Consider the following 25,852-nt stretch of genomic DNA (forward strand, 5'->3'; position numbering starts at 1 on the left):
TTCTTCTTTCCTACAGTAAACAGACCACCTTCAAATTGCTCAGAATTCTTTCAGCTGATTTACATGAAGACAGTCGGTCCTCTAAAGTCAGTGATTAGAGCCAGGTCCCCAGCAATTGTCCGCTCTTTATAGAAACTATTTGTTATTCTTAAGCTAGCTGGCCTATGAGAATCAAGTATTTGAAAAATGAGTGTAATACAGTGCAACTAATATGGAATACAGAAACTCAAAAGCTGCCTTGCTTAACTAAATAATTGCCTCTCTGTCCCATGATGACCAAACTTTACATAGAGGATTGTGCACATCTTTCATAGGGAGGCATCCTGGAACCTCAATAAATCATGAACAGAGTGCAAAATCCACAATTCCAATCCAGCTATAAGAGTAAAAATAAAAAAAAGCCAGAAAGCATAACAAACAGTAAATTCATGCACACAAACACAGCTGTGAACAAAGTCAACAAAAAAGTGCAAGTGTTTCTTCAAGTGCACCCTTGTGGCATGATGTTTACGCATGATCAACAGACATGGAAAGCACTAAGCAGGATTTTTTTTTGGACCTATTCAGTCCCGAGTCTCGGCAAACAACATTGTCACTGCACAGGTGTCAAGCAACTTTTTCAAGCTGTCACTCAATACCAGATCCAAGCAAACCGAATTTCCCAAGTTGTTGCTCCGACAGCTCAAAGAACGGCGACGGCGTGCTGCTGTGCAGAGGTCCCCGTCTCAGGGAGTTTACAACCGCATGGCAGAGCGTGTGACTGTGTGGGAGGATAAAACATGCCTCTGTGCCTCTCGCTCTCTTTACTTTTTGCTGAACCATCAAAGCAGCTCCGCACAGCAGCAGACAAAAAGGAGGTGAAACTGTTGAAAAACTGAACAAGTAGGCTGGGAGTTCAAAGTGCTGTCTGTGGGGTTGAAGTGAAAGAAATGCCACTATTTTCTCTGTAGCATGAGTAAGGAATCCAAGTGTCTGCCACTGCTAATTTAAACGCACGACTACATGGTTTGCATGCCTTTTACAGACAGCGAGTAAATCTGTGACTGTGTGTCTTTGGTTACAGTTTTGTTTGTTTCCCCTCCTGCTTAGAAAATGGCAAAGATGCAAACGTATAGAGTGAAGCACATGGTGGAGATTTGTAGACTACCAGCACCTGAGAAGGACCAGCAAGATGTTTTCATAGAGATAAGCACTGTGTAGAACACCTTGAAGAAAAGGGAGATGAGATACATTGAGGAGAGGACAACAATTGACAAATGTCCCAGGCTAGGTTCATACACAAACATTTTGCAATTACATGGTGTGAACTGAACTGAGCCAGTAGAGCCAGAAAAAAAGAGGACATGAAACAGGTCAAAAGTGAGAGAAGAGAGAAAAAACCCAGGGAAGTAATCCAACACATGGTTTCCCACATGATGTAGCAATTTAAGACCAGGGGTGGGACAAACTATTGACACGCCAATATAATGTCCCGTATGCTCCCCTTGCAATGAGTTGCAGATATTTAAAGCTAGACAGTTAGCTAACAAATGTAATTCCTTCAGTTATCACAAGGTGTAGCTTTCCTTTCTTTAGTAAAAACTGCAACAAGGCTCAAGTTGCATAGTACATTAGAAAAAAAGAAGACAGAAAACAAGGCACAGGCAAAGCGACAGTTTGTTAACACAAACGTGCTTAGTCATGCTGCTAGCTTACAGCTCTGCTAGCTATCAATGTATTTAAATCAAATGGCAACAGCTTAAAAACTTACATTTTGCCATCCTACACATAATAACTCAACATAATAAAAACTTACAGACAATTAAATAGTAGTAGATCATTTTGCAGGAGGTGAAGCTGCTGCTGTCTGCACTTCACCGCTCTTAAAGGTCCCATATTATGCTTTTTCTGGTTTTATATGCCCTTTAGTGTGTTTTCCAAGTGTCCTGTGCATGTTTAGGCACATCTATGTGCAAAAATTCAAAGTCCGCGGAAACGCGGCTTCTCCTACCTCCTCCTGTTAGCTGCAGCATTAGCTGCATGTAACGCTCGGTTCTAGCCCCCTTCGAAAAAAAATTGCCAGTGTGACGTCTTGTCAGTGTGATATCACTGATCTAAGCCCATTGGCTCGTTGTGGCAAGCCCAGCAGCTCATGTTGCAGGTCCATTAACTTCTGTGGCACGCACACGATATGCCGTAGCCTGCCGTAGCACAGTAGTGCTAAGGTGCTAATGTTTTTGCTCTCCTCGGAGCCAAAGTGGCTGCATTCCCAATATGGTAAAAGGGGCGTGACATTTCCGAGAATCGTGCTGAGCGACTGACCAGTTACGGCAGAGCCGACCAATCAGATCAGACTTGGCACACGTGGGGACTCTGAACGTGGGCACTTCAGAGCCTTAGAGAGAGAGTCAGAAGCGAGCCGGTGCATGGAGCAGCAGTACATTAAAACAGACACTTTTTCAAACTTTAGCTTGTGAACATACTTTAGTAGGTACATGGATTAAATATATGAACCCCAAAAAGGGCATAATATGGGCTCTTTAAAGGGTCTTCTGTTCACACCTCACAATGCTCAATACATTTAAACAACCAGGAGGTGGCGTGTAAAAACAAAACTTAACTCAAACAATACTAAAAGTTCTCCACAAAGGACAAAACATCCTGATTCATGTGATACAGTTCTTTAAACAGATTTCCCGGCCAATTTCACACACTGTGTCGCTACTTATTGTGGTGTTTATGACATCAAAGACGGTAACATTAATAGAAGATAATGGCCATAGAGGCAGGATTAAAAAAAGAAGCACAAGGTTAAAAGATGTTCAAAGGAAGAAGCATGCAAAGCACCAAACTGCAGTGAATGAATACAGTAATCCTGCACTTGGACAGTGCACCTTGATCCCTTAAGGGGCGTTTTGTAATCTCAAGTTATTCAGATATTACAATTTTTCGTTTTATGATTGTCTGGCAATATATCAGTTATCATAGTCTCTGTATCATGATATTATCATTATCGTGGACCATGCATCGTATCAAATCATAATTTACCCTGTGATTCCCTCTCCTATCTCAGACTGTTATCCAGATGTGTATACATATCAACATTCTGTATTTTGTTAAGAAATTTCCACTCTTTCAAAATCATCCTTTGGAGCTGATCTATTAATTTTAACATAAAGCAAACTCCCAGGACACCGCCTGTAGCCCTATGGTTATCCTTAACTCCTCATGCAGCTAAACACTGTCGACAAACTTCATGAATTATTGCTTCTCAAGAAAAGGAAGGAAGCTACCAGGAGGTAACTGAAACCTAATATACCCTTTACTGTTAATGATTCCCCTCATTAGGCCGATCACTAGTGAGTTTGACTTCTTTTCAACATGACAGATTACAGATGAGGCGTTGGCTCTCATGTCTGGCTGCTGCGCTGCTGGACCAGATTGGGGAATCTATATGAACAGATAAGAGCTGGCGGGGTTCATTAGCTTGGAGCAGCAGAGGAAAGCAGCTTCAAGCAGGGAGGAGTGTGTGGATGAACCGTACAAGTGTGTGGGTACATTCATCGGACAGAATGTTTAAATTATGACTACCGTAAATGTTTTGTGACTTGGACTGACCATCAACCGTCACCTCAGTCTCGGAAAGATATGATCAGGAATCATGATGTATTTTTCAAAGAGTTTTACGACCCATTTAATCTCAATGGTTGGTTATGTTGTTGTAAATGCGTTTTTTCTTGCAAACACTTATTTTTAAAAGTAGTTACCTATGTGCAGAGTTTATACTTGTGATTTACCATTTTGTAGTTTAGACCAGAGATTGCATTATTGACTTAAAAATTGACTATATTTAATCATGTATTTTCACACGTAATTTCTTTATAATAATGAGGTGCAAAATTAAGAAAAACATAATACTCGATCATTTTGCCCTGGCATCTCAGCACTCAAATGTTTGTATGAGTGCTCTGAGTGTTGGTAGATTTCGTTCTTATCTATTATCAAATCCAAAATAGTACAACATTGGTGGGCACACCGGTGGCCTAGTGGATAGTTTGCGCGCCCCCTGTAGAGGGTGCAGTCCCTGAAAGCGGACAGCCTGGGTTCAAATCTGATATTCTCCACTCTCTTTGTATCTGCTGTCCTGTTCGAGGGTTTTATGAAGATATTTCTTCTATGATCAGTTGGTGAGGCCCAATGTACTTTAATCAGAATGTATGCATATTATTAGGAATTTTATCTCAAAAAACGGTCCACTTTAGGGTGACTTATAGGTATTTCATATGAAATAACTGACATTAAAAAATGGTACGAGCATTGAACATAATAACAACTTCCTGACTACTGAGTAAACTATAGACCTGAAATGTTTTTATTAAGGAGTTGTTGAACCAACTCTTTGGTTGGTTTGGGATGGAATATCAGTGGTTTGTTTTTTGTTTCATAATGAAACTCTTAATGCACACACACACACTCAGACACACACCAACACAGACAAATACCAGCCAACAAAAACTCTCTTTATATATGAAGTGTTAATAATAATAATTGAAATACCTGTAGTTTGTCTTCACCGTTCCTTGCCAGGTTGCGGCAAGCCGTATCGAGCTCCATCCCCAGAGAGGTAAGGACTGCCTCTCTCTCCGCCTCCAACTGCAACACCTTCTCCTCCAGCTTAACAAGCTCGGACTCTGAAGCCCGTCTGCGCTCACCTGACCTGACCTGTGGAGGAGTGGAGAGAGCAGAGTGGGAGTCATGAAGATGCATATTAAAAGCCATTACTGTGTTTATAAATATATAATTGAAATCTTGCAATACACTATAAGGACAGTAATGGCAGGAGATTATCTGAAGATGGATAGAAAAATCCAGGTAGAAGAGAGATCCAGTTCATGCCAGTAGTTGTTACAGTTTATTCAGTTACACATACGTGGAGAGATGGACCTTGGGCATCATAGAGGCCATGAAGGTTCCTCTCACACAAACAGACAGAGTTAAGTTTCCTTCTCTGGTCTGCACTGTCAATAGTTTCAGGGTCCCCACACAATCAATATGTCCGAGGCACAGGAACCATCTGATCAGTGCTGCCCAGGGGCCGTGGATCATTATCCTGTCCCTGGGATAATACACCACCATGTTACATTAATAAAAGCCCCCTTTCTCCCTTCACCCAATTTCAAATCAATACATGGATCCCCCCCAAAGAGCCCTAACAACTTATCAGGCTCCTGTCAGAGAGGTGAATAGAGGTTCAATAATTCCATCTGCTGCAAAAAAAAAAACCCTGAGGGCATATTGATAAGGCCCCTCTAAAAATAGTGCTGATGTTGCACCACTTAAGCTTACGAACCACTCTTATGTTCATATGATCACAAGACCAGAAGAGATATCTTAGCTATGTATGGGAAGGAAGGAGAGTAATGTTATTGTGGTACAGTGTCATGTATGATATTGCTTCTTCCTTTTGTAGCCATATTTTTTTAATCAAATTACCTGTCATCTCCCTTTTATCCCACACAGTTGTGGCAGATGGCTTTTAAACACGGCTCTGGTTCTGCTTGATGGTTTCTGCCTCTTCTTTGTCACTGTTATTTTGCTAAATGTTCCCAAACTCTGTGCTCATTTTGAATAAATGTTAGGTCTTGACCTGCTCTTTTTGTTAAGTGTCTGAAGACAACATTTGCTATGAACTGGCGCTATTCAAACAAAGACTGGTTGATTGGTGAAACATCTCCTCCTGCTTTCTTTAAACAGTTAAATGTATTTATCGTCATACCACTCCATAGTGGTTACAGATTTTAAAAAAAGAATATGTGGAAATGATTCATCTTGACAATTATGTGTTTGTAGGTCATATATGGTTATCAGTAGATTAACATTTCTGACTGCTCTAATAGAATCATTTGGTACTGGTGCATGATTGGTCAGGACCGAAAGTACTGTTGAGCTCATGGACAAACTGTGCTCATAATGTATTTACTTTAACAGTCAAAATAGTTTGGATTATCAAGTTGTGGCTCGTTTATAGAAGTACGCACCTCTGTTTTAAATCAATACACGAGCATAAGAAAGATATCTGTCTGTGCAAGTGTCAACCACGACCCCCTGTGTGTGTGTGTGTGTGTGTGTATGTGTTTGTGTTTGTGTTTGTGTGCAGAGGCTCAGCTAAGAGCAGACCTCAGTGTTCGATAAATAGCAAAAAAATTGAAGGAAAGAAGAATTGCATTTGACTGCTCAAAGAGGACTCATGTTTATCACGGTCTGCTTCAGGAAACACTGAGTAAGCATTTAAAAGTACTTATAAGCTACGCAGACGTGTATGGGCTTAATGAACAAAACAGTAATTTAACTTTATACATCACATCACATCTGTCTGGGTAAAATAAAAAGGGGATTATTACTATAAAAGAATTAGGCTTATTTCTACTACTAATAATACGGGGGATTAACCGATACCTCTTCAACCTGCGGAGCATTGTTCAGACGAGACGGCTGTTACTCTGTCACTATTAACAGAGAGATGTTGCTTATTAACTGCGGTTATATAACTGAGGGTTAGTACTTACGGATTTACATCAGGCTTCAGGATTAAATGGCTGAATGTTTTTTTCATGTTGCATCAAAAGTAAGGTTTAACCAGAAGAGTTGGTGCGCAACTGTCAGAGTTTGTTTGAACTATCTGGGGAGTGTACAGACAATGGCGTATATATTTCCATATATATTTGTATATATGGAAATGGATATCGTGTATCAGCTTCAAATAAAGTTATTTTAAATTACAAATGTGTCCTTGAGACGCAAACATAAAATCATCTCCTTATTGTGCTAAAATCTAGAGTTATATGTTTCATGTCTGTTAGATGTAGACATCTGCAATGTCATGCTATTATTGTTGTACCAAATCATGAATCAGCATTTTAGTGTCGATAAAATTCTAACGATATCCATCCCTTTCAAGTAACCAATTAAAAGTTATCAAATGAGTCTTTAGTTCTATACCCGCACATCGAGTCAGGAACATGCGTCATTTCAAACTGAACTATAGCAGCTGCCGATAGCACTCATGTCTGTTTCTCTTAATTGTCCTCGAACTACGTCTATCTGTTAATTAAAAGAATCAGCACAATTTGAAAACTTCCACTGCGGAGAGATATCTAACTTGTAATATGCTGTGCGGATGCGCCGCCCTTATTGGAAGCATCACGTCATTCAATATTAGTCTCTCTGTTGGGAAACCATGGCAGAGGACGCAGGGCTTACTTTGTCATCCAGTTCCTGTTTGAGTAGCTGGTACTTTCTCTGGAGAAGTGCATGTGCCTCGTCTTTTGTGCTCAGCTGAGCTGCCAGCTTATCACACTCATCCTTCATCCTGTCCAAGTTGATGCGCAGTGCTCGACACAGCTCCTTGTCTGACGCTGCATCTGCCTAGTAGAGAGTGGATTTGTTTAAGGAATGACACACAGATAATACATTCAGATATATGGAGGTCTGATGATTTATTTATTTGCTGTAAAAAAAACAAACTAAATTTATTTATTTGATTAAGTCATTAAAATGACTAAGAGTATGAGCTGATTATGTAACTTAGATATCAAATTGTAATTTATCTGACCTAAATACAGCTTTGTGAATCTTATACACAGCAAGCTACATATGAAACATGACCCTAACGCTTTGTAAAGGATCTTAATTCACTACAGGTAGGTAGAGGTAAGTTCTGACATGACACTCTGTGCAAACAGAGAAAATGAAAGGTCAAGAGACCAGGTAAATCCCTCTGACAAGGCTCTAATATCATGTCTACAGTCCAGCTAAAGATTGCAAAAGCAAATCGTGCCTCACAAATTAGCCTCTGATCTATACTAATAACATCATTTAACATAGCGTAAGATATACTTGAGTCGAAAACAGCAATTGACTGATGACTTGGAGTAACAGTAGTGACACATACAAAGAAAAAAATGGAAAAGCAGAAGCGCTGGAAGTGAGAAGAGAGGGAAAAACAGATGGGGAATGCAAAATTAGAACTGGAGGGAGGCAGTGAGAAAGGGATTAAGGCAGAGAGAGACAGAGAGAGGGAAGATAGAGTGGAGGAGAAATCACGAGTGAGAGGACAAGGACAAGAAATCAGAATATTTTAAGCTTTTTCAGACAGTTGACTGTATCAAACCAGTAATACATGCTTCCGGCTATGCTGTGTGAATATTGGGTGGGCTTCTTAGGGACATCTGCGGTACCCGTAGGCTACTACTTAAAAACATTCCAGCAAACGCCCTTGTCCTCACCGCGCTCGGAAATGACACCATTACAATGAGCTATGTCAGATATTAATGCCATTCAGCACAGCTAATGGGCTAAACTCAACCATATCAGGGAGGACCATGCCCCTTAAGAAACAATGTTCCCAAGAGGGCTCATCATTGGAGATATTGAAGAGAAGGAGGGGGAGCAGGGCGCCCAGAGAATAAGTCAAGAGGAGTCCCCTATCTCCAGCACTCCTTGATGAGACTTCTGAGGTCTGATATCAGGGGTTTTTAAATATTCACGCTTTGAGCTCGGGAATGGCCATGAGGAACCACAGGGCACCACACACCATTAAGAGCGCAGCTATCCTCAATTCACCCACACTCAGAGGACACAGCCCCGGCCAATGAAGAAAATTATTCTAAATGAGACTTTTGTCTGTGTCTCGCTGAGTCGGAAATATGCCAGATGTTTAGTGGCTGAGGCATGTTACTCCATGCTGAATTTGAAGTCTGTGCCAATAATAGTCTAAATGTCAATTAGAGTGTGGCACTCTGTGATCCATGCTGTTGTGCAAAGAAAAACAAATCTCTTTGGTTGGTTTATGACCTTGACATCTCCGAAGATTTGACACATTTGTCACATCTGATACTTAATCCAAGGCTCAGCTCTGCTGTATAAAAGGGGCCTGGAGGTACATTTAAAGGAACACTCAGGGATTATTGGATCGGCTTGCTTTCTTGTCATGTGTACCACTAAATGATTTATACCAACTCAAATCTGTATGATGAATATGTAGCTAAAGGCAACGTCCTGTTAGCGTTAGCTTAGTTTCAAGAGTGGAGGAAATTGCTAAACTAGCTCTGTACAAAGGAAATACTATCCCAGTGCTGAAAACACACAGTGGCTTTCTGGGGGTCTCTTTTAGTCTATAGCTGTACAAAAACAATGTGAAGCAGACCACAAGTCATAATGCATACAAACACATTTTACATGCAAAAAAAAATGCAGTAAAGGAAGGATTACTCATTACTAAGTTAAGATTTTCTCTGTTTCATTATTCTACCCAACAAAAAGAAAATTTGCACACCTTGGATATTAGAGATGACAGGACCAGGGATGTGAGCAATTAAACGTCTGTCTTCAGCAGAATTACTACTCAGTTATACTAGTTATTTTGATTTTGTAATAATGTAGGCCACTTAAACCTTGTTTCCTAGCTCTGCTGCTATGATTTAAATCAGCAAAAAGAGACAGATGGCATATCCAGGAGCAGTTCAGGTAAACTGGCATATAACGATGAGTAACCACATTCAGCAGCATAAGCATGAATGAACAAAAGAATGAATGAATCTTTATTTTTGTGTCCGGCCGCTCAACAAGGCCCCTCCCTTATGGATGTCAAGCCTCAAGGAGGACTGACGGCTGGTTCTTCACGCAATGTTAACTTTAGGCACACTAGGCAAACTAATTTGATGTCGTTTACCGGCAGAGTAATGCACTTCTCACAGTGCCACACATTTAAGAAGCATTTGAAATAGCCGTCAATTTTGTTTTTTAAGAAACAAAATGTGATGAATGGTTTGAAATAGGCTAATATGGTTTTTCTGTGTTTGCTGCTCCAGTAAAACAAGTCTCTAGGAAAATCCCTAGGGAGGACAGCACACCTAAAGCCCATCTTTTAACGAGTTACATGTTCTTTTGTTCAGACTGTGACAATTCAAGTGTTTATTTGCTAGATTATTTCCTGCCAGGGACCAGCTGCAAGGAGAACAGTAAAGACTCCAAGAAGTTACTGGTTACTTTGGTGAGCTAGCTCTTTCAAACCTTTTTAGAACTGAATGTAGAAAAGGCCTTACCTTAACCTCATCTAGATGTGCTTGCATTTCTTCACGCTCCTGATGGCAGAGTTTGAGTAAGTCCTGCACCTCTCTGTCCTTCTTCATCCTGCTGTCCTCCATCATCTTCTTCACACTGTCCAGTTCTTTCTGATGCACATCTCTCTCGAGATGCAGCTGCTGACCCAGAGCAGCGCGCTCCTCTTGTATTGCCGTCAGCTTGGCCTGTAGCTCTAAAGCACTCTTCTGGAGCTCCTTCTTGACACTTTCTCCCTCTGCTAGCCGCTCTGCTAGCTGTGCATGGGCTGAGGTCATCTGCTTAAGGGCGGCCTGGAGCTCGGCGTGTGCGTCCTGGTCTCTTTGACAACGACGGGCTTGTGTGTCAGCTCTTTCTTCCAGCCTCTGGTTCTCTTCTTTCAGTCTGGACTGGACCACAGCCTGGCGACGAGTCTCCTCCTCCAGGGCAGCTGAGGCCTCCCTCACCTAGGGTGAAGAGCGCTATTAGATGATAATCAAAGCCCCTTTTTGTGGTTATGGTTACACCTTTTTACTTTAAAAACAAAATTATTTAAAATAAACAGTTGAACATTGCTGAAGATAAGCTGGGATTTTAACAAGAATGCTTAAATGTTTTAACCACTAAAAAGCATATCACAACCTGTTAAACTTCAACGATTACATCATACTCAAACATAAAACTTTAAGCTGTTATTGTGATAAAAATATGTTATTCAACATTAATGCTGACAGGCATTATTTATGAAAAGGCCTATGAACTGGTCTTTACTCTCGAACTTGTCTCGCATAAGGCCTGATGGATTCTAATTGATTGAATTAAAACATATCATTTTTGTCCCTACTGATTTGAAAGACACTTTTCTATTTCTGGATAGTTGACCCCCCTCACCTCCCGCATTTCCTGCTCCAGTGACAACTGGCGCTGGTGGGTCTCAGACAGCTCTACGTCCTTGCGGTGGTGTTCTTCTTCTCTCTGGGCCAAACGGCCTAAGATTTCAGCGAGCTCCCTGTGGGCCGCCTCAGCCTGCTGGCTCAGCGCCTTGAGCTGGGCCTGAGAGCTCTCCTTTTCTCTGGTTGCCTGGAGGGAGGAGTGGAGGGGGGGGGTTAGTAAAGAGAGGGAAAAGAGAAGGGGAAATGAAGAATGACAAATGAAGAGGAGGCGGAAGATGGTGTAAAAAAAGGAGCTGTAACAATAACGATGAGAGCAAGAGAAAGAGTGACAGAGAGACAGAGGGAGAGAAACATATGCAGAACCAGCTCTCGCACTGATAGGAAAATGCTGGCACTCAGCTCTCTGATAAGGGACAATGGTCAGGTCTGTTCAAGGCAGATTGCTTCTAATACTCTGGCTTTGACTGGAATTTGCAAAGACTTTGCTGTAGCTCAGAACCTAATCATTTAATTGAGCACTTGATTCTCTCCCCTAATTCATTAAGGGGGCAGAAATGATTTTGTAATTAATTCGCGTCACGTTGAGTATGCCAGGTGGGAGTGGGTCTGCCTCTGTGTGTGTGAGGAGGGAGGCTGCTGACTGTGAGTTTGGAGGTGACTCACTCAGTTCAAATGGATGGAAATGACAGGGAGGTGACTTTCAAGCAGATGATAATAGTAGGTATTCGACTAAGAATAAGTGCTGTAACATACCTTGCAAAGGAGGTACTTGGCTTCATATTAAGTTACATTATTAAAAAGTTAATTTAAAAAATACTCGTTTAGAGTTTTTATATGAATGGTATGAAAAACTCTGTGCTGTTTTCATACAATTAAGTATTGGTTAAAATGTCCAGAGTAAAGAATGCTTTAGTATCCAATCCTTTTGTTCTGTCATCATGAGGGTGCTCCATACTCTAGTCAGTGTAACATAGAGGAAGGACCACTGCATAGTATAACATCTAAGTAACAGAGTACATTTTTTTAATGATGATGTGTGTTCACAACTCTTCCAATACTGCATGTGTGGTTTGTAGAAAGCTGTGGAAATCTAGTTGGTTCCCACTCATTCAAGTCGGTGTGTTGCAGACATACAGGGAGAGTTTAGTTCTCCTGCTGCCTTAGGTGTGCCTACAAATCATTCCATTACTGGAATTGAGAAATACATTTCAATTTCAGACATTATTGATTACTTTTTAGAACAAACTGTCAAAGTCAAAGCAGCAAAGCAAGATCCAAAGTCCAAGGAAAACTCAACCAAAAATAGTCAGCTGTTGTTAACAGTGATGCCAGCTGGCTGGCCACTAGCCCAGCCCAATAGCGGCACACAGATTGTTTGAGACAGGCTAGCAAGGAGCCAATGAGTAGAGTTGACATGTATTTGAGCTTCAGGTACCAAACAGTGCCAGCTGATAACTTCTCAATAAGCTCCACTGTTACCCAACAATGTCTGTTTTAGTTTTGCTGGATTCTTTGCAACAACTGAGAACTTTTACTTTGTAAAACTAAATAAGCCGAAATCACTAGCACTGCCAACAGAAACAAGAAAATAGCAAAGTTCTGAGCAGTTTGATTGGTATACTGGCAGAGACACAAAGCCATTTACAGTCTAATGTAAAAAAACACAACAATATGTTCTTTATATAACTATTCTGTGGGTCGAATGCTTATTGTGTTTGTACATTTTGCCATATGTTGAAATTAAACAGAAATAACCAGGTCAGACAATGGCTTGTATATGTGTGTTTTGGCTGCTGACATCACAGCACAGCCGCCTGTTGCACCAGCTATGTTTAAGTTCTGTTTTAGGGTGTGGTGTAAAGTCCACACTAACCCATCCATTGGCACAAGTCGGAATGTAACTTCAATTGTGTCAGGATTTGGTTTTACCATGGAGTCGTTATATTTTTCCTCATTAGTGGATTGTAAGCAGATATGACACTTTCACTTCCTGTTGCAAATCAGTGAAAAGTGCTTTTCTTAATGCAGTGTTTGTAGCTGTGTCACCTCTTTGCTCCTCCTCATCCTTCAAGTAATTCCACCAAATTATGATGCACCACAATTTACACCTACTAAGAGCTAGGTGTAAGACTGAAGTTCTAACTCAGACCTTCGTTGGAAATATCTCAGCTGGAGCAACACCTTAATTATCATTAGAACTACCACTCCGTCTTAAAGGTCACATATTATGCAAAATACACTTGACCATGTTTTTCTAACAATAATATGTGTCCCTAACCTGTCTATAACCCTCCCAATTATGAGAAAAGTCCATCCTCTCCATCTTTCGTCTGCTCCAGTTTTCAGAAAATGTGTGCTCAAACTGGCTGTTTCGAGATTTAGCCTTCGTGACATCACAAAGGACAATAACCCCTCCCCCAAGTGGGTGACACTCCCACAGCTAGGTGATTGTTCTGCCTCTGTGTCTGCCTTCTCATCGTAAACAATAGCAGTGTTTTCCCTACCATTATATTAGGGGGGCGGCCCCGATGCACACACATACCCAAACACAGACACATTGGCACACAGGTGAGCACACTCTCACCAGTGGAGGCCTCGGTGTGTGTGGTTGTGTCTGACGGACGTGCACGCAATAATAAAAAGTCTGTAAGAAGCATCAGAAAATAAAGTAGTCCGCTTAGTTGACTTCGTACTTTTCTGGGCATGTCTCTCTCTCTGCCGTAACTCAGGGGATGCGCTGTTAGAATGCTGCATTCAGTGGTGCTCAGACAATGAAAGATGCATTCAGGTGCGCTCAGAAACGGGAGTTGCAGGAACAACTCGCAGGACCCCCCGCCCCCCCAGAGCTCTAAACTTAGGGGAAACACTGAATAGTGCATGGAGTGAGAAAGACTAAGCCACACAAGCCCTCCCACAGACTTATTTAAACTTGTTGAAAAGGAGGATAATATGTGACCTTTAAATTAGAAATGATATTCAAAACAGGCTACGTTTGAACTTCACATAGCTGGTGCAACCCAGTGCATGAAATACAGACAAGCTATCCCTGGGTTGTGTAATTAATGCATGTGCGTTAACTGACCTGCGAGGCCTTGTCAGTATGAAATTGAGCCTGGGCTCTCTCCTCCTCCAGCTCCTTCTGCAGTCTCCTACACTTTGCCCTCCACTGGCGCACAGCCTCTTGGGCTCTGGTCTTCAATTCATCTCTGCTCCTCGTGCTTTCCTGTAGTAATGCCTCTGTCTCCCTCCTCTCCGCCTGCCCTCGGCTCTGAGAGGATGAGTGAGTATACAAGCGAGTCAGAGTTTCATTCTTCATAATCTGAATCAGTGTTTTTAAAACCACAGGATGGATCCTTAAATGTCTTGCAGACCTTATTCTGTGGATTATCATTACGGCATCCTTCTCGAGTCTTAACACAGTATTATTGTGAACTCGCACACAATGTGCTCTCAAATTAAATTGAAATTGAAAAAGCACCCCCCTGTCCGGAGTCCTTGAAGGGAAATTACCACGGGTGAATAACAGTGGGATGTAATAACCAATAATACAATACCTGTATGTCCCTCAACTGTTCAAGCATTCGTTGCTGCTGTTGCTCCCGCCGCGCCAGGTCTGACGACAATTCCTGGTGTATAAAAGAGAGAAAGGTCAAGGACGTGTGTGTGTGTGTGTGTTTTTGAGTTGCTTCTACTGCTAATGGAAGAGACCGAGAGAGAGAGGGAGGGGTGAATGTGAAGGTATGGGAAAGCAAGACAGACAAAAAAAAAAGAGGGAAAAGAGCAGATTTTCAGAAAAAAAAAAAGGGCAGGTGTAGCAAACAAAGATGAGGACAAAAGGTAAAGACAGAAAGGTCAAAGAAGGTTGAGACATGGTTTACAAGCCCCCTTCGATTGGATTATCTGCAAGGCTGGTCTGGAAAAGCAGTCTGAAAGGAGAGTTCCACTGGATTAGCTTCATACCACAGCAAAATCACAATCACTCTGAAGTTTCAAGTTTGATTGAAGTCGAAAGAAAGGGCATGTAAGGTGAGCCTGCTGCAGTTAGGATATTTATACTGAATACGGCTGTCAGTCAGCAGTAATTAGACATAGACTGATTAGTCATAGACCTATTACGCTCTATATAAATTCAGTCACTGAGAAATTGAATCTTCCGGCCTTTTCTCCTCATTATACTTCATCTTTGCTCGTTTACTGTTAAAAAAAGAAACATTTCCGACGCCTGGTTTGATCTTGACATGAAAACCATAAGAGGTGCCCCAGGTAATACACGCAAACACCGACTTCATCGCTTCACACCTACTCTGCAATGAGGGAAGCGTGGGAGTTTCAAAACCAGTCGGTGAAAGAAACATCAGAGATTAGAGGAATGTGCCAATGCTTTAAGTGCAGCTATTTCTACTAACGTTTTATTGATACCCACCAGAGCCTTAAATTCCCCTGGTAAACTTAGAGAATCGAGCAAGTTTTTCTTTCTCATTTTCATGTCTCGTTACACTGATGGAAGTGACAAATCGCACCAGTTTGACAAACATAAAGAACTGCTGGTTGACTGCTGATCTCCTATTACAACTGTCACCTCATCTGACAATTTTAAGAGGATCAAGTGCTGTAGAGTTGGCGGAGAATACGACCACGGATGAGAGGGGGCCGACAAACTGAAATAACCACGCTCAGGGTGAACATCTGTAAAGCGGTTCAAAGTGAAAAAGGGGTCAGTTTCTGAGCAGAGATCCTTAATGTTTCCTATTCAATCTTTAGAGCGCACTGGAAAGACAGCCGACTAGATGGCTAAGGAATGACATGCAAAGCCTTCTCTGCACCATTGGGTCTAATAAGCACCTTTCCTCTTACATAAATAACCACAGCTACAATGTTTTGATACACACCTCCACCTGTGAGCTGAGTTGGACTCTCGCCCTCTCGTTGCGATCCAGAGCCCTTTTCAGTTCTTCAACCTCACTGAGGACTGAGGCCTTGCTGAGCTGGACTCTCAGCTCTGCTACTTCCTTTTCCAGGCTCAGACGATCTGTACACATGAAAACATGCAGGCAAGTGATAAACTAGTTGTAAGGATTGATTTTCACGTGTTGAAAGAAGAAAGTACATAGCGACAACATGGTAGAGCTTAACTCAACTCTCTGTTTTTCCCTTCTGAACAGTTGTGAATCGTACCTGGACCTTTTTTTTTTCTAAGATCTAAGCTTAGTTTCCAAGAAAGGTAGTCTGATATGAGGAGGTAGAGGTAAACACTGCAGACCACTGATTGACCAGAAGAAACCTTTTTTATTGACTCAATTCAAATGTCAAACAATGACAGTATGAAAAACATCACTGTGGTTATTTGACAGGCTGCAGATGTGTCAGATTTCCTAAGACGGTCGGCCAGGACACCTGCCAACATTGACGAGGTAGAATCTGTATTGGGGAAATTAAATTAGGAGAAATACCTGGTACCAATAGTGAGGAGAGGAGAGGACATTTTTTATACCTGCTTACTCTGAAATTCTGTTAACCTCTTTACAGACTATGTTGAAGGCTCATATGCACGACTCACTGTCAATCTCCACTTTGTCACTTGGGGCAGACCAAGAGTTGATCGACATGAACAGAATATGAATGAAGTGATGCGAATGAAGCATAAAGAAAGACGCTGATATACACGAGGCACTATTGGTGATGTCGATGTCTTCATGTAGCATTCCACCAGATTTTACCCAATCTCAGGGACATTCACATGTTTACAAATAATCTAGATCAGTTCTATCACATATTCTACATGAACCTACTTCACAGATCAGAGATTTTCATAAGAATCTGTCGACTTCAAACTTTCACTGCATGTCAATATCACAACAAAAGAACAGAAGATCACTTCTAGGTACAATTTTCAATACTTTACTCCTAGTAACACTCACTTCTTTCTCCTTTTGGGTTCACATATTTGACATTATACTTCTCCTCTCACTCTCTCTGCTATAGCTCAATCAATGATCTGGTCTCTCAAACATTTAACTTGTTTTGTCTTGACTCCAGTTGGCCCTGCAGCTGATCTCAAGGTTCTCTCTCTCCCCCCCCCCCCCCACCTGTATTCACCCATTCTCCTGCCCTTAAAGGAAATTCGATCCAGCATTTGGCGAGAAAGTGTGCAGTCTGGAGATTTTCTTTGAGCAAGAATTGATACACAAAAATAGCCAAGAGTATATCAGCTTTTTATCTATGGTTACAGTTGGCAGAGCAAACTTTTAACCCATCCATTTGACCTGCATCCAAATACTCTCTGCCTTCTCCGCACCTGTTTATCTCTAGAACTACATTCTGTACCTGAGCCTCCCTGTCCACCTCTTCCCTCCTCCCTGTCAGTGTGGCTGCCATGTGGCCGAGCAGCGGGCTGAAACGTCTCCAGCCGAGCCCTCTGCAGCTCATTCTTCTCCTTCCTTGTCCTCAGCAGCTCACCGCGCATATCCTCCACCTGGGGACCATCAGCCGAGTAAGCAGACACAAAGAAAGACATCAAACTGTCTGAGGGCGGGCAAAATGGCACTGAAGTACTCTTAGAAGTGGCTGTGCTGATTATTGCTTTGTCTCCTGAGGTTAACTGAACATCTAAATATACAGTTGGGTAAATTCTGAACAGACACAAACACACCTGTTGAACAAGGGACTCTCTGCTCTCCTCTGACTGTTCAAGAAGTCGTCTAGCCCTCTCCAGTTCCTGATCCATCTAAGAGCACAAGAGTCAAATACATGGACAATACATGATGAACATGTGCTGCAGAAACTCATGAGGAAGCAGCAGGAGCTTGGTGTGATGTTTGTGAAAGAAAGGATCGGCCTTTCAAGCAAAAAAATAAAAATTGATAATCACAAGGTACTATTTGATGATTATTTGAAGACTTCCCCCTCCACAAGCGTGCAAACACACGGACACATTAGAAGAGACAAAAAACTGTTCGGTTTTATTTTAGCCAAAGTATGTACCACAAAACCCCTGGAAAACATGGATAAAATAACGGAGGATGAACTTCTAATAAACTTACTTCATAGCACAGATGTTTTGTGGAAGTACCATCTACTGGGTGCCTCAACAGATTGTATAGTTGTTGAAGACTTGTGATAAAGTGGTTTGACCGCTCAACCTTATTTTTCAAAGAAGTCTCACACTGAACTCTTTGATGGCTGCAAAAAAAAACTGCATGTTTCTCTAGTACCAATCTCACAGTGTCACACATGTTTTACAGGAACCTGGCACTAAGAATTGGTAACGAGAACGGGTATTTTTTTTGTACCCATACGTAATTGGTCAGTACCGAAAGTACTGCTAATCTCATGGACAAATGCTCATATCGTTATTTACGTTAACTGTCCATCTTCAGTGTTTCCCCTAGCATTTATTTAGGGTGGAAGCCCATCCCCACAATGCCACCTTTCACCACTCCAAGAGAACAGCATGGAGTACTTTATTTCTGTAATTTACCTCATTAATACACACTCACTCAGACACAATCACACTGACTGACATACATCCTTTATGGTTTGTGTTAGACTCAGCGTCAGGATCTGAATTTGGGCCAGTCACTGTGGATGAGATCCATGAAGGAGATATTGTAATCCTTTAGAAGTTGTCTGACTTTTACCTGCGGGTGAAAGTTGAATCCCTGTCCCGCACTTGCTACCCACTCTGTCCCGTTAACAGAGCCCTCTGTCCTACTGCTGGACAAACATGACGTGCTTGAAAGCACAAGCAGGGTGAAATCCAGACTTTTTGAAAGGGGTTTGAAAGTTTTCAACATCTACACTTTGATTTGAAAACTACAACAGTGTAAGGAAGTGGCACTATTTAATGTGTATGTAGAAGTTTTTTTTTACACTTACAACCTTTACTAAATTGAATGCCAACTACTATAGACAACTATATGTGTAAAATAATGCAGAAAAAGGAGACAGGTAAACTTTTATTTCACTATCTGTACAATAATGAACCAAACGTACAACTTTTTAAATACAAAACATTACTTCAAGACTTCATATCATTACCTTGAACTTCTCCCTCTCTGTCTTCAGGAACCTATCCGTCATGACCTCCTCTCTCTCATGGCCTTGAACTTTACGTCTTCCTAAAGTCTGAAAGTAAAAGAACACAATAAACCGGCTTCAGCATGCATCACTATAGGAGCACACATATGAAAGTAGTGCAGGAGAGGTGCCATTACATCACAGCATCTGCCATCCCCTCTTCTCAGAACAAGTTACGGCCATGGTGGCATGGTGCTGGATTTTGCTCAGGAGCTTAGATCCCACTCATTCCCACTCATTCCGGGCAGACTGTGGTGATGAATTACCGGCTGCTAGCAATAACATCTACCCAAGTGACTCATCATCTATTTGATTCAGATCACAGAGGGCCCATCGGTGGGGAATAAATGTGCCCTCTGCTCTCACTCCTCTCCTGCTCTTTAGTAGTAAAAGAGATTATTTTCCTCTTCATTTCCTTATGCTTGTTTATTTACCCTTAATTTTTGGACAAATGCGTTATTTCCCATCGCCCCGGGCCCTGCTGGTGTCCCATTAGGGTACTACGGAAGAGAGGGATGCAAATGAATGGGTAGCTACTATCATTACACAGTGTGATGAAAAAAAGCCTGGCTCAGAAAAAAAAAACACATGATCAGTCTGGATGCAGCTACACAGTGCCCCTCTGTGGTCTTCTTATGAACTGCTGATTTTAAAGGGACTGATGTCATGACACTGATCAGCTCATACAAAGCCACATCTTCAAGCCCAGTAACAGTTATCACAGCAGCTATTTCAAAGATGAACCGACAGAAACATGGGTGCTACAGTAACATACAGTGTGTCTAAATTGTAAACAGAAATGTAAGGGAGCAATATCTTCTTCTCAGTGAGCATGAGTGTATCTAGTAGTGTTGTAGTCAGGACAACACTAACCGAGACCAAGACATGCCCGAGACCAGAGGGCTCTGAAACCAAGACAAGACATTTAGGGGTGGAGACAGAGTCAAGACCAAGACCAGAGCAGGGCAAGACCGAGATCAGACTAAGACCATAAATATCAATGAAAAATCATCAACTTAGTGTGTCACTCCCTTAGGCCGCATCAACTGAAAGGTTGTGGATATAACCAGTGGAATAAAAATCTAATTATGAATAAATTGAAGGTTATTCATTCATTTAGAAAAGGGTGTTTTCCTTCTAATCACTGTAATGACGTGAAATAATAGCCAATCAGTGGTTGTCTTGACCGGTCTTGATTTAAAAACTAGAGTCCGCCCAGTCTGAGACAAGGTTGAGTAAAAATGCTTTGATTCCGAGACGAGACCAAGACCTTCAAAAAGGGGTCTCCAGACCGGTCTTGGTCTCAAGTCTGATTTCTTGAGTACTACAGCTCATGTATCTAGTGATGAGTCTGCAACACTAAAGTGCACCAAATGAAAGCTCTCACAGCATATTAGTACTTTAACACAAATGCATGAATAAAAAACAGGGGGAGAAAATGATTGGCATTAAGAACAGAAAAGTAGTAATTACTTGCTTAGCGACCATTTTCACAGCATAAAAGTGACTGCCGAGCGTTTTAATAGCCTCATAAAAGCAGAGCAGATGGGCAAGGAGACACGGAAGGAACACAGCACTTTACCAAAACAAAAAAAGGTGTGCACTCTGTAGAGAAAAACCCTTCAAAAAGTAAAGTTGTTATTTGCAAAAACCTTTGATGGACATCACTTGTCAGCACTTTGATAAATGCAAATAGTCTCGGGTATGTAATTATGTGGAAGATAACTAATCACACCAATTACAGATAGCGGTTTTCTGTCTTTCCCGAATTCTTTTTTATAAAGGTGAACGATAATTATTCAGCAGAGATCACTTAATGTCTCAGCTTTCATTTTTCAACACCATCTTCTTCACAGCTGTCAACAAGTTATGCGTATGACTTTTTATTTTTATTTTTAAATGAGCATTCATAGATGAGTTCATGTTTAAATGTCAACAGCCAACAGAAATTTGTTGCTGCAAATCCCTGTGGTACATATGCACTTTTGAGTAAAAAAGGAGGGAAGGTACATCGTCCAAATCATCAGGTGTACATCCTCCTTCTGTGATGTTTCATGGATAAACCCTCAACATCTCCAGGGAGCTCAGCAGTTATCGCTGGTTCACCTTCTTTGACTCTATATCCTCTTTTTCATCTTTTCAGCTCAGCAGTTTTTTCTATCCTTATAATACAGAGCCAATTGCCGTTTTGTTCTGCTACATTTGACAAGAACATGATTTCTAATGGAGGGGGTAACAACCCAAATAGCCCAGTAGACTGCTGGTAGATTGAGCAGTTATTCTCCAGCATAGAGCAGCACGAGGAGGTGTCTGCTTCAGACCAGCATGGAAGTTTTCCCTAAGCCTTTTCATTTTCCTTTTATTGCACTCTGGAGCACTTTATTTTGACAGACTTAATCCTTATACTTTGGCATCAATGTTGAAAATGAAGCCTTTAGAAAAAGTGCAAACATGTTTTTCATGTATTCTTTTTGGATTGTATGTGAGCTTCATGCTTCATGCTTCATTCACACTTGTTTGTAAGATGTCTTTTTAGTCGTGTGATTAAAGGAAGAATGTGCCACTTTTTGATCCAGTTGATGTTGCTGTTGTGCACCAGCACGAAACCAAAACAAGCTGCTGTTTGGCGACACCTCCGCTGCTCTGAAGCCTCTAACCCTTTCCTCCAGCGGCACAACAACAACCCCGCATTCCCACAAAGGAGTTATGAATTACAACGCACAATAATTAAACACAATTAAGCTCTATTTCTGTGGAAACAGTTGGAACATATTTCCTTTAAATTCTGATTATGTACTTTTGGGCATTTATTTTAATAAATTTGATTCAGCTTAGATTATTGACTCTTCCTTGTGCTTCTCTGTTGATCTGTCTTCTTTTTTTTTACGCCTTTTTTATGCTCCTAGTGTAACATTAACTCGCTCAGGGACTGATTATGAATATCATCTCGTGGATTTAAATTGTCACGTTTATATCATTTTGATATGATTCAATGTGCTCTGTCACTGGTGAGTAAAATGTTTGGTATTTCAAGGTTCCATCATGTCTCTTCATCATCATCTCTATATAAAACTGGTGTGTCTTTTTTAGTGTCCTCTGCGAGTGAGAGAGAGCACAAGAGTGAAAACGGGGAGGTGTTGGATGGTGTTATCACAGCAGATGAACGTTTGGGGAGGAGTGTCACCTGCTGCACCTCATCAGGCATGGCCGCCCGGTGGTCGTTCCTCCTCTCTCTCTCCTCAGTGTGCACCCCTCTATCCAGCTCCTGCAGACGCCGCTCCACACGAGACGTCACCTGCAGACAGGGAGACAGAGAACGCCCGAGGTCACGCAAACATCACCGGTGCAGGAATTGGTTGTGAGATATGATAAATGGAGACACCAGGAAATTAAAAGGGTGGATGACAAAAATATATTTTAGAACTGACAGGAAGTATTACCGGTACATTTAGGATGCAAGACTTCCCAGACTAATCAGGAAGTATCACATCGACCTGTGGGAGACAGCTAATACCTTTATCTCGTCGCGTCCACAGACATGACAAGATAAAAAATATTAAACATGCCGGCCGTCTTTTGGAGCTGCATATTTATCACGGCAGTGACGGTGCAGTGAAGAGTCATGTGCCCGAGAAGTATGCTAAATTATTTGCTGAAGTTAGACTTCAGATAAGTAAAATTCAAAGAAAGTGGATACCACCTATCTGTAGCTGTTCGCTGAAGGAAAAAAAATTGCATATCCCATGCCTTGTAAGACTTCTTTGATTTATCTATAACAGTGATTTGACGTCTTTAAATTCAGGATGCATTCACTTCTTTTCTGAAACCCACAGAGCTGGAAGGCCCACTTTAAGTATTGATGGAGAAACACTCAGCTATTACTCACTGAGGCCTGTCTCTGGGATGTTGTCAAGTGCCCTGTGAGGCCCTCCATCGCTCGCCTGGTGTCAATATCGGACCTTTAAAAATAAAGAAAATGCAGTGGATTGAAAACATTTATTCAGCAGAGTTCTTCGCCTTCTTATTCAAGGACATCATTGATCAAAATGTGAAGTCAGTAAGAATGATAATGCAGCTTCAGATGTTAAAATATGGTGCGTGTGTGTGTGTGTGGGGGTGAACTCAGTCTCGTCAGTAAAACCAGGAAGGAGGGAATTTTTAATAACGTGAAAATATCAACTTCTAATTTACTCAGAAAGAAAGGCCATCTGCCTTTTGAGTCCAATTCACGGCGCTGTCTCTTTAAGTTTGAAAGAACACCTTAATCACTTTCTCATAAACGAGATTTCAGAGACCTTCAGTATTCTTTTAAAGTTAAGAAAAAATGAAGTGAAAAAATTAAGATCAATATCCTGCAAAGGCCCACTCAGACCCTTTAGGAAAGTTTGTTGCAGAAAACAAAGTAGAAAGGATACTAAATCAGAAAGAGCCAATTTACTAACGCTGTATGCAGAAGACATTCACAGCAGTGCCTGAAATACTTCTGAATAAAAAATAAAGACAGACTTATTTAAAACTGAGAAATACATTAATAAATCTCTGGAGTCCATTGGCTTTCAGACACCGCTCAGTAAGCTGATTAAATTAAATAGAGAGACTTTTCCAATGAGTTTTCATTTCAGACTTTTGGGCAGTTGAACACTATATGACAAACATTGGTGTCTGTGTACACCTGTTGTGATGATTTGTCTAACTTATTATTATCAAGCTTTGCAAATCTGGCAGATTTTTTGCATATCATTTGCATTTATAATGGTTTATTATTTCCGTGGCTGTGTATGCTATGTGTTAGGGAAACATGTTATGAGACATCATTTGGAGATTCAGTTCATCTCTAAAAAGATCTTTCAAAATAGAATATGGATCAACCCGTGTATTCAGTCAACTGTTTAAGGTTTGGATTTTCAGACTTTGCCCCCCCCCCCCCCCCCCCCCCCTTCAGGTACCTATTTCTCTGGAGGATTTCTCGATCCAGGTCTTCAGACAGTCTCTGCTGGTCACTGCGCAGATCCCTCAAGGATTGGTGCATTGTGTGAATCTATAAGTGACAGCCAAGGATGGATACAGAATCCATAGCAGTATATACAAGCACAACACAGATACATTTGGCTCTGTTCTTCTACAAAGATGAGTATTATTATTGAAGCCACCACAGAGAGTAAAGTCAAAAATAAATATGGACTCCTGTACACACTACATTTATATTAATACATAGACAATATCTGACGTGAGTTCAATCTTGTCAAGATTAGCGTAAAAAAGTTCCTATGCACTGTATGGTGCTGACTCATTATGCCCTCTTGTGGAAACTTTGTGTAACTACTTACACAAGAAAAACTAAGAAAAACAAATAGCACTGATTTAAAGTAGGTCTATCTCCTTTCCTTACATCCTCTCCTGTCAGGCTGGCTTCCCTGAAGCGTACACTGGCAGACTGTGACCGCCTCGTTCTTCTTGGAGTGCTTGTATAGTCCCTCAGAGGAGAAGTAGGATAGAAACGCTGGCCCTCTAGAATAACAGATTAACAAATTGTTTTAAGTTTTACTCGAGAGCCGGAGCTTCTGTAGTGTGATTGCATGGCATTTTAAGATGTAATGGTACTTTTTGTGTTATCACAGATATAATATGCAAAAATGTCAGCAGTCTCTGTGTTTCATCTCTTTGCAAACTATCAAGAAATAAGCCTACAATTAGAGGCAACTAACAGAAAAATAATTAGAGCATCTTATTCAACTCTATTCTTTCCAACCTGATCCCGAGAAGGCCTCCAGGTCACTTGTTTGCAGGGTGGAGGCTGAAGCTGAAGCAGAAGCAGAAGCACTTCGGGCCCCATTGGATCTGCTCAGCCTCTGTGTCTGCAGCTGACTTATTGACTCCTCCAGGTTGTCCCTGAGCTGGTGCAGCAGAACACAAATAGGAAAAGACAATTAAAGAGAAAGAAACAAAAACCGTTGGAGAAGAGGAAGAAATAAATATTCACAAATCCCTGAAAGATCTGGAGAAAGAGAAATAAGGGGATGACTTTATTCTATTACAAAGCACCCACATTTGTATATTTTTGACCTTTAACTGTTATGGGTACATTGATGATGGGGATTTTATGAAACAGATGTTAAAGCATCACATTGTCCAGTGTTTCCACTGCAACATTAGGGGCAAAAATACATCTTATCAGATATATTTATAAAACCTTGTTGCTCTAACAGCACGCATATGGCAGCAAGGTGACATCAGAACATGGCCATATATGTAGTGAAAAGACACATGTCACATGTCTGCATCAGTAGTATGGGAAAAGTTTATGATTGATTAGTAGAAACTGTGTCTAACCACTGCCATGGCTTCAGCTTGATCGTCTGTATGGTCCCTGTACTGACCCAGCATCCGGTCCACTTTGGTCAAGTTCCTGCTGGTGTCCTGCCAAAGAAATGCACATGTAAGATGAAAATGAATGGCACTCAACACAAGACATGTTGATACATAGGAAAACAAAACAGATGTATATTGTGTATTTGCATAATTAATCTGTGCTCATATAGGCTGAGTGTCTGTCTTATAAAACAGAGTACAGTACCTGTAAAGTATTTGCCAGTGTGCTGATCTTCTCGCTGATGTCTACTGGTCTACCATCACTCCCACTGGCTCTGTCCCGACCAGGTCTGCGGTGGGCTTCACGCCCCCGGGGTCTGGGCCCCTCGTACGTCAGGTCGTACGAATCCGACTCGCTGGATGTATCCATAGTTTAGGACAGGGCGGGTTTAACGACGACAAAAGGCTGAAAAGTTAATCAGATTAACCATCAAACT

The 25,852-nt window shown here is 41.3% G+C and overlaps 1 protein-coding gene across 4 annotated transcripts in view; it reads right to left on the minus strand.

Annotated features, from left to right (window-relative positions):
* The window catches only part of LOC132985242 (centrosomal protein of 128 kDa-like), a 45,280-nt gene that overhangs the window by 19,015 nt on the left and 413 nt on the right, over window positions 1-25,852 (minus strand). Inside the window, exons 2-18 of one of the 4 annotated variants that reach the window (XM_061052522.1) lie at window positions 25,621-25,821; window positions 25,377-25,463; window positions 24,796-24,940; window positions 24,436-24,554; window positions 23,993-24,084; window positions 22,933-23,005; window positions 22,231-22,341; window positions 19,008-19,094; window positions 17,620-17,694; window positions 17,295-17,442; window positions 15,860-15,999; window positions 14,525-14,596; window positions 14,053-14,238; window positions 10,969-11,157; window positions 10,083-10,544; window positions 7,240-7,404; window positions 4,537-4,701 (exon numbers count right to left, since the gene is read on the minus strand). In XM_061052522.1, the coding sequence (XP_060908505.1) occupies window positions 4,537-4,701; window positions 7,240-7,404; window positions 10,083-10,544; window positions 10,969-11,157; window positions 14,053-14,238; window positions 14,525-14,596; window positions 15,860-15,999; window positions 17,295-17,442; window positions 17,620-17,694; window positions 19,008-19,094; window positions 22,231-22,341; window positions 22,933-23,005; window positions 23,993-24,084; window positions 24,436-24,554; window positions 24,796-24,940; window positions 25,377-25,463; window positions 25,621-25,785 (2,481 nt within the window). In that variant the 5' untranslated portion in view covers window positions 25,786-25,821. Of the gene's footprint in view, window positions 1-4,536; window positions 4,702-7,239; window positions 7,405-10,082; window positions 10,545-10,968; window positions 11,158-14,052; window positions 14,239-14,524; window positions 14,597-15,859; window positions 16,000-17,294; window positions 17,695-19,007; window positions 19,095-22,230; window positions 22,342-22,932; window positions 23,006-23,992; window positions 24,085-24,435; window positions 24,555-24,795; window positions 24,941-25,376; window positions 25,464-25,620; window positions 25,822-25,852 lie in introns of all 4 variants that reach the window. The other 3 variants (XM_061052520.1, XM_061052519.1, XM_061052521.1) reach the window with 3 other exon arrangements.

Source organism: Labrus mixtus, chromosome 12 (assembly GCF_963584025.1).
Source record: "Labrus mixtus chromosome 12, fLabMix1.1, whole genome shotgun sequence".
In the NCBI taxonomy this organism is placed as follows: Eukaryota; Metazoa; Chordata; class Actinopteri; order Labriformes; family Labridae; genus Labrus; species Labrus mixtus.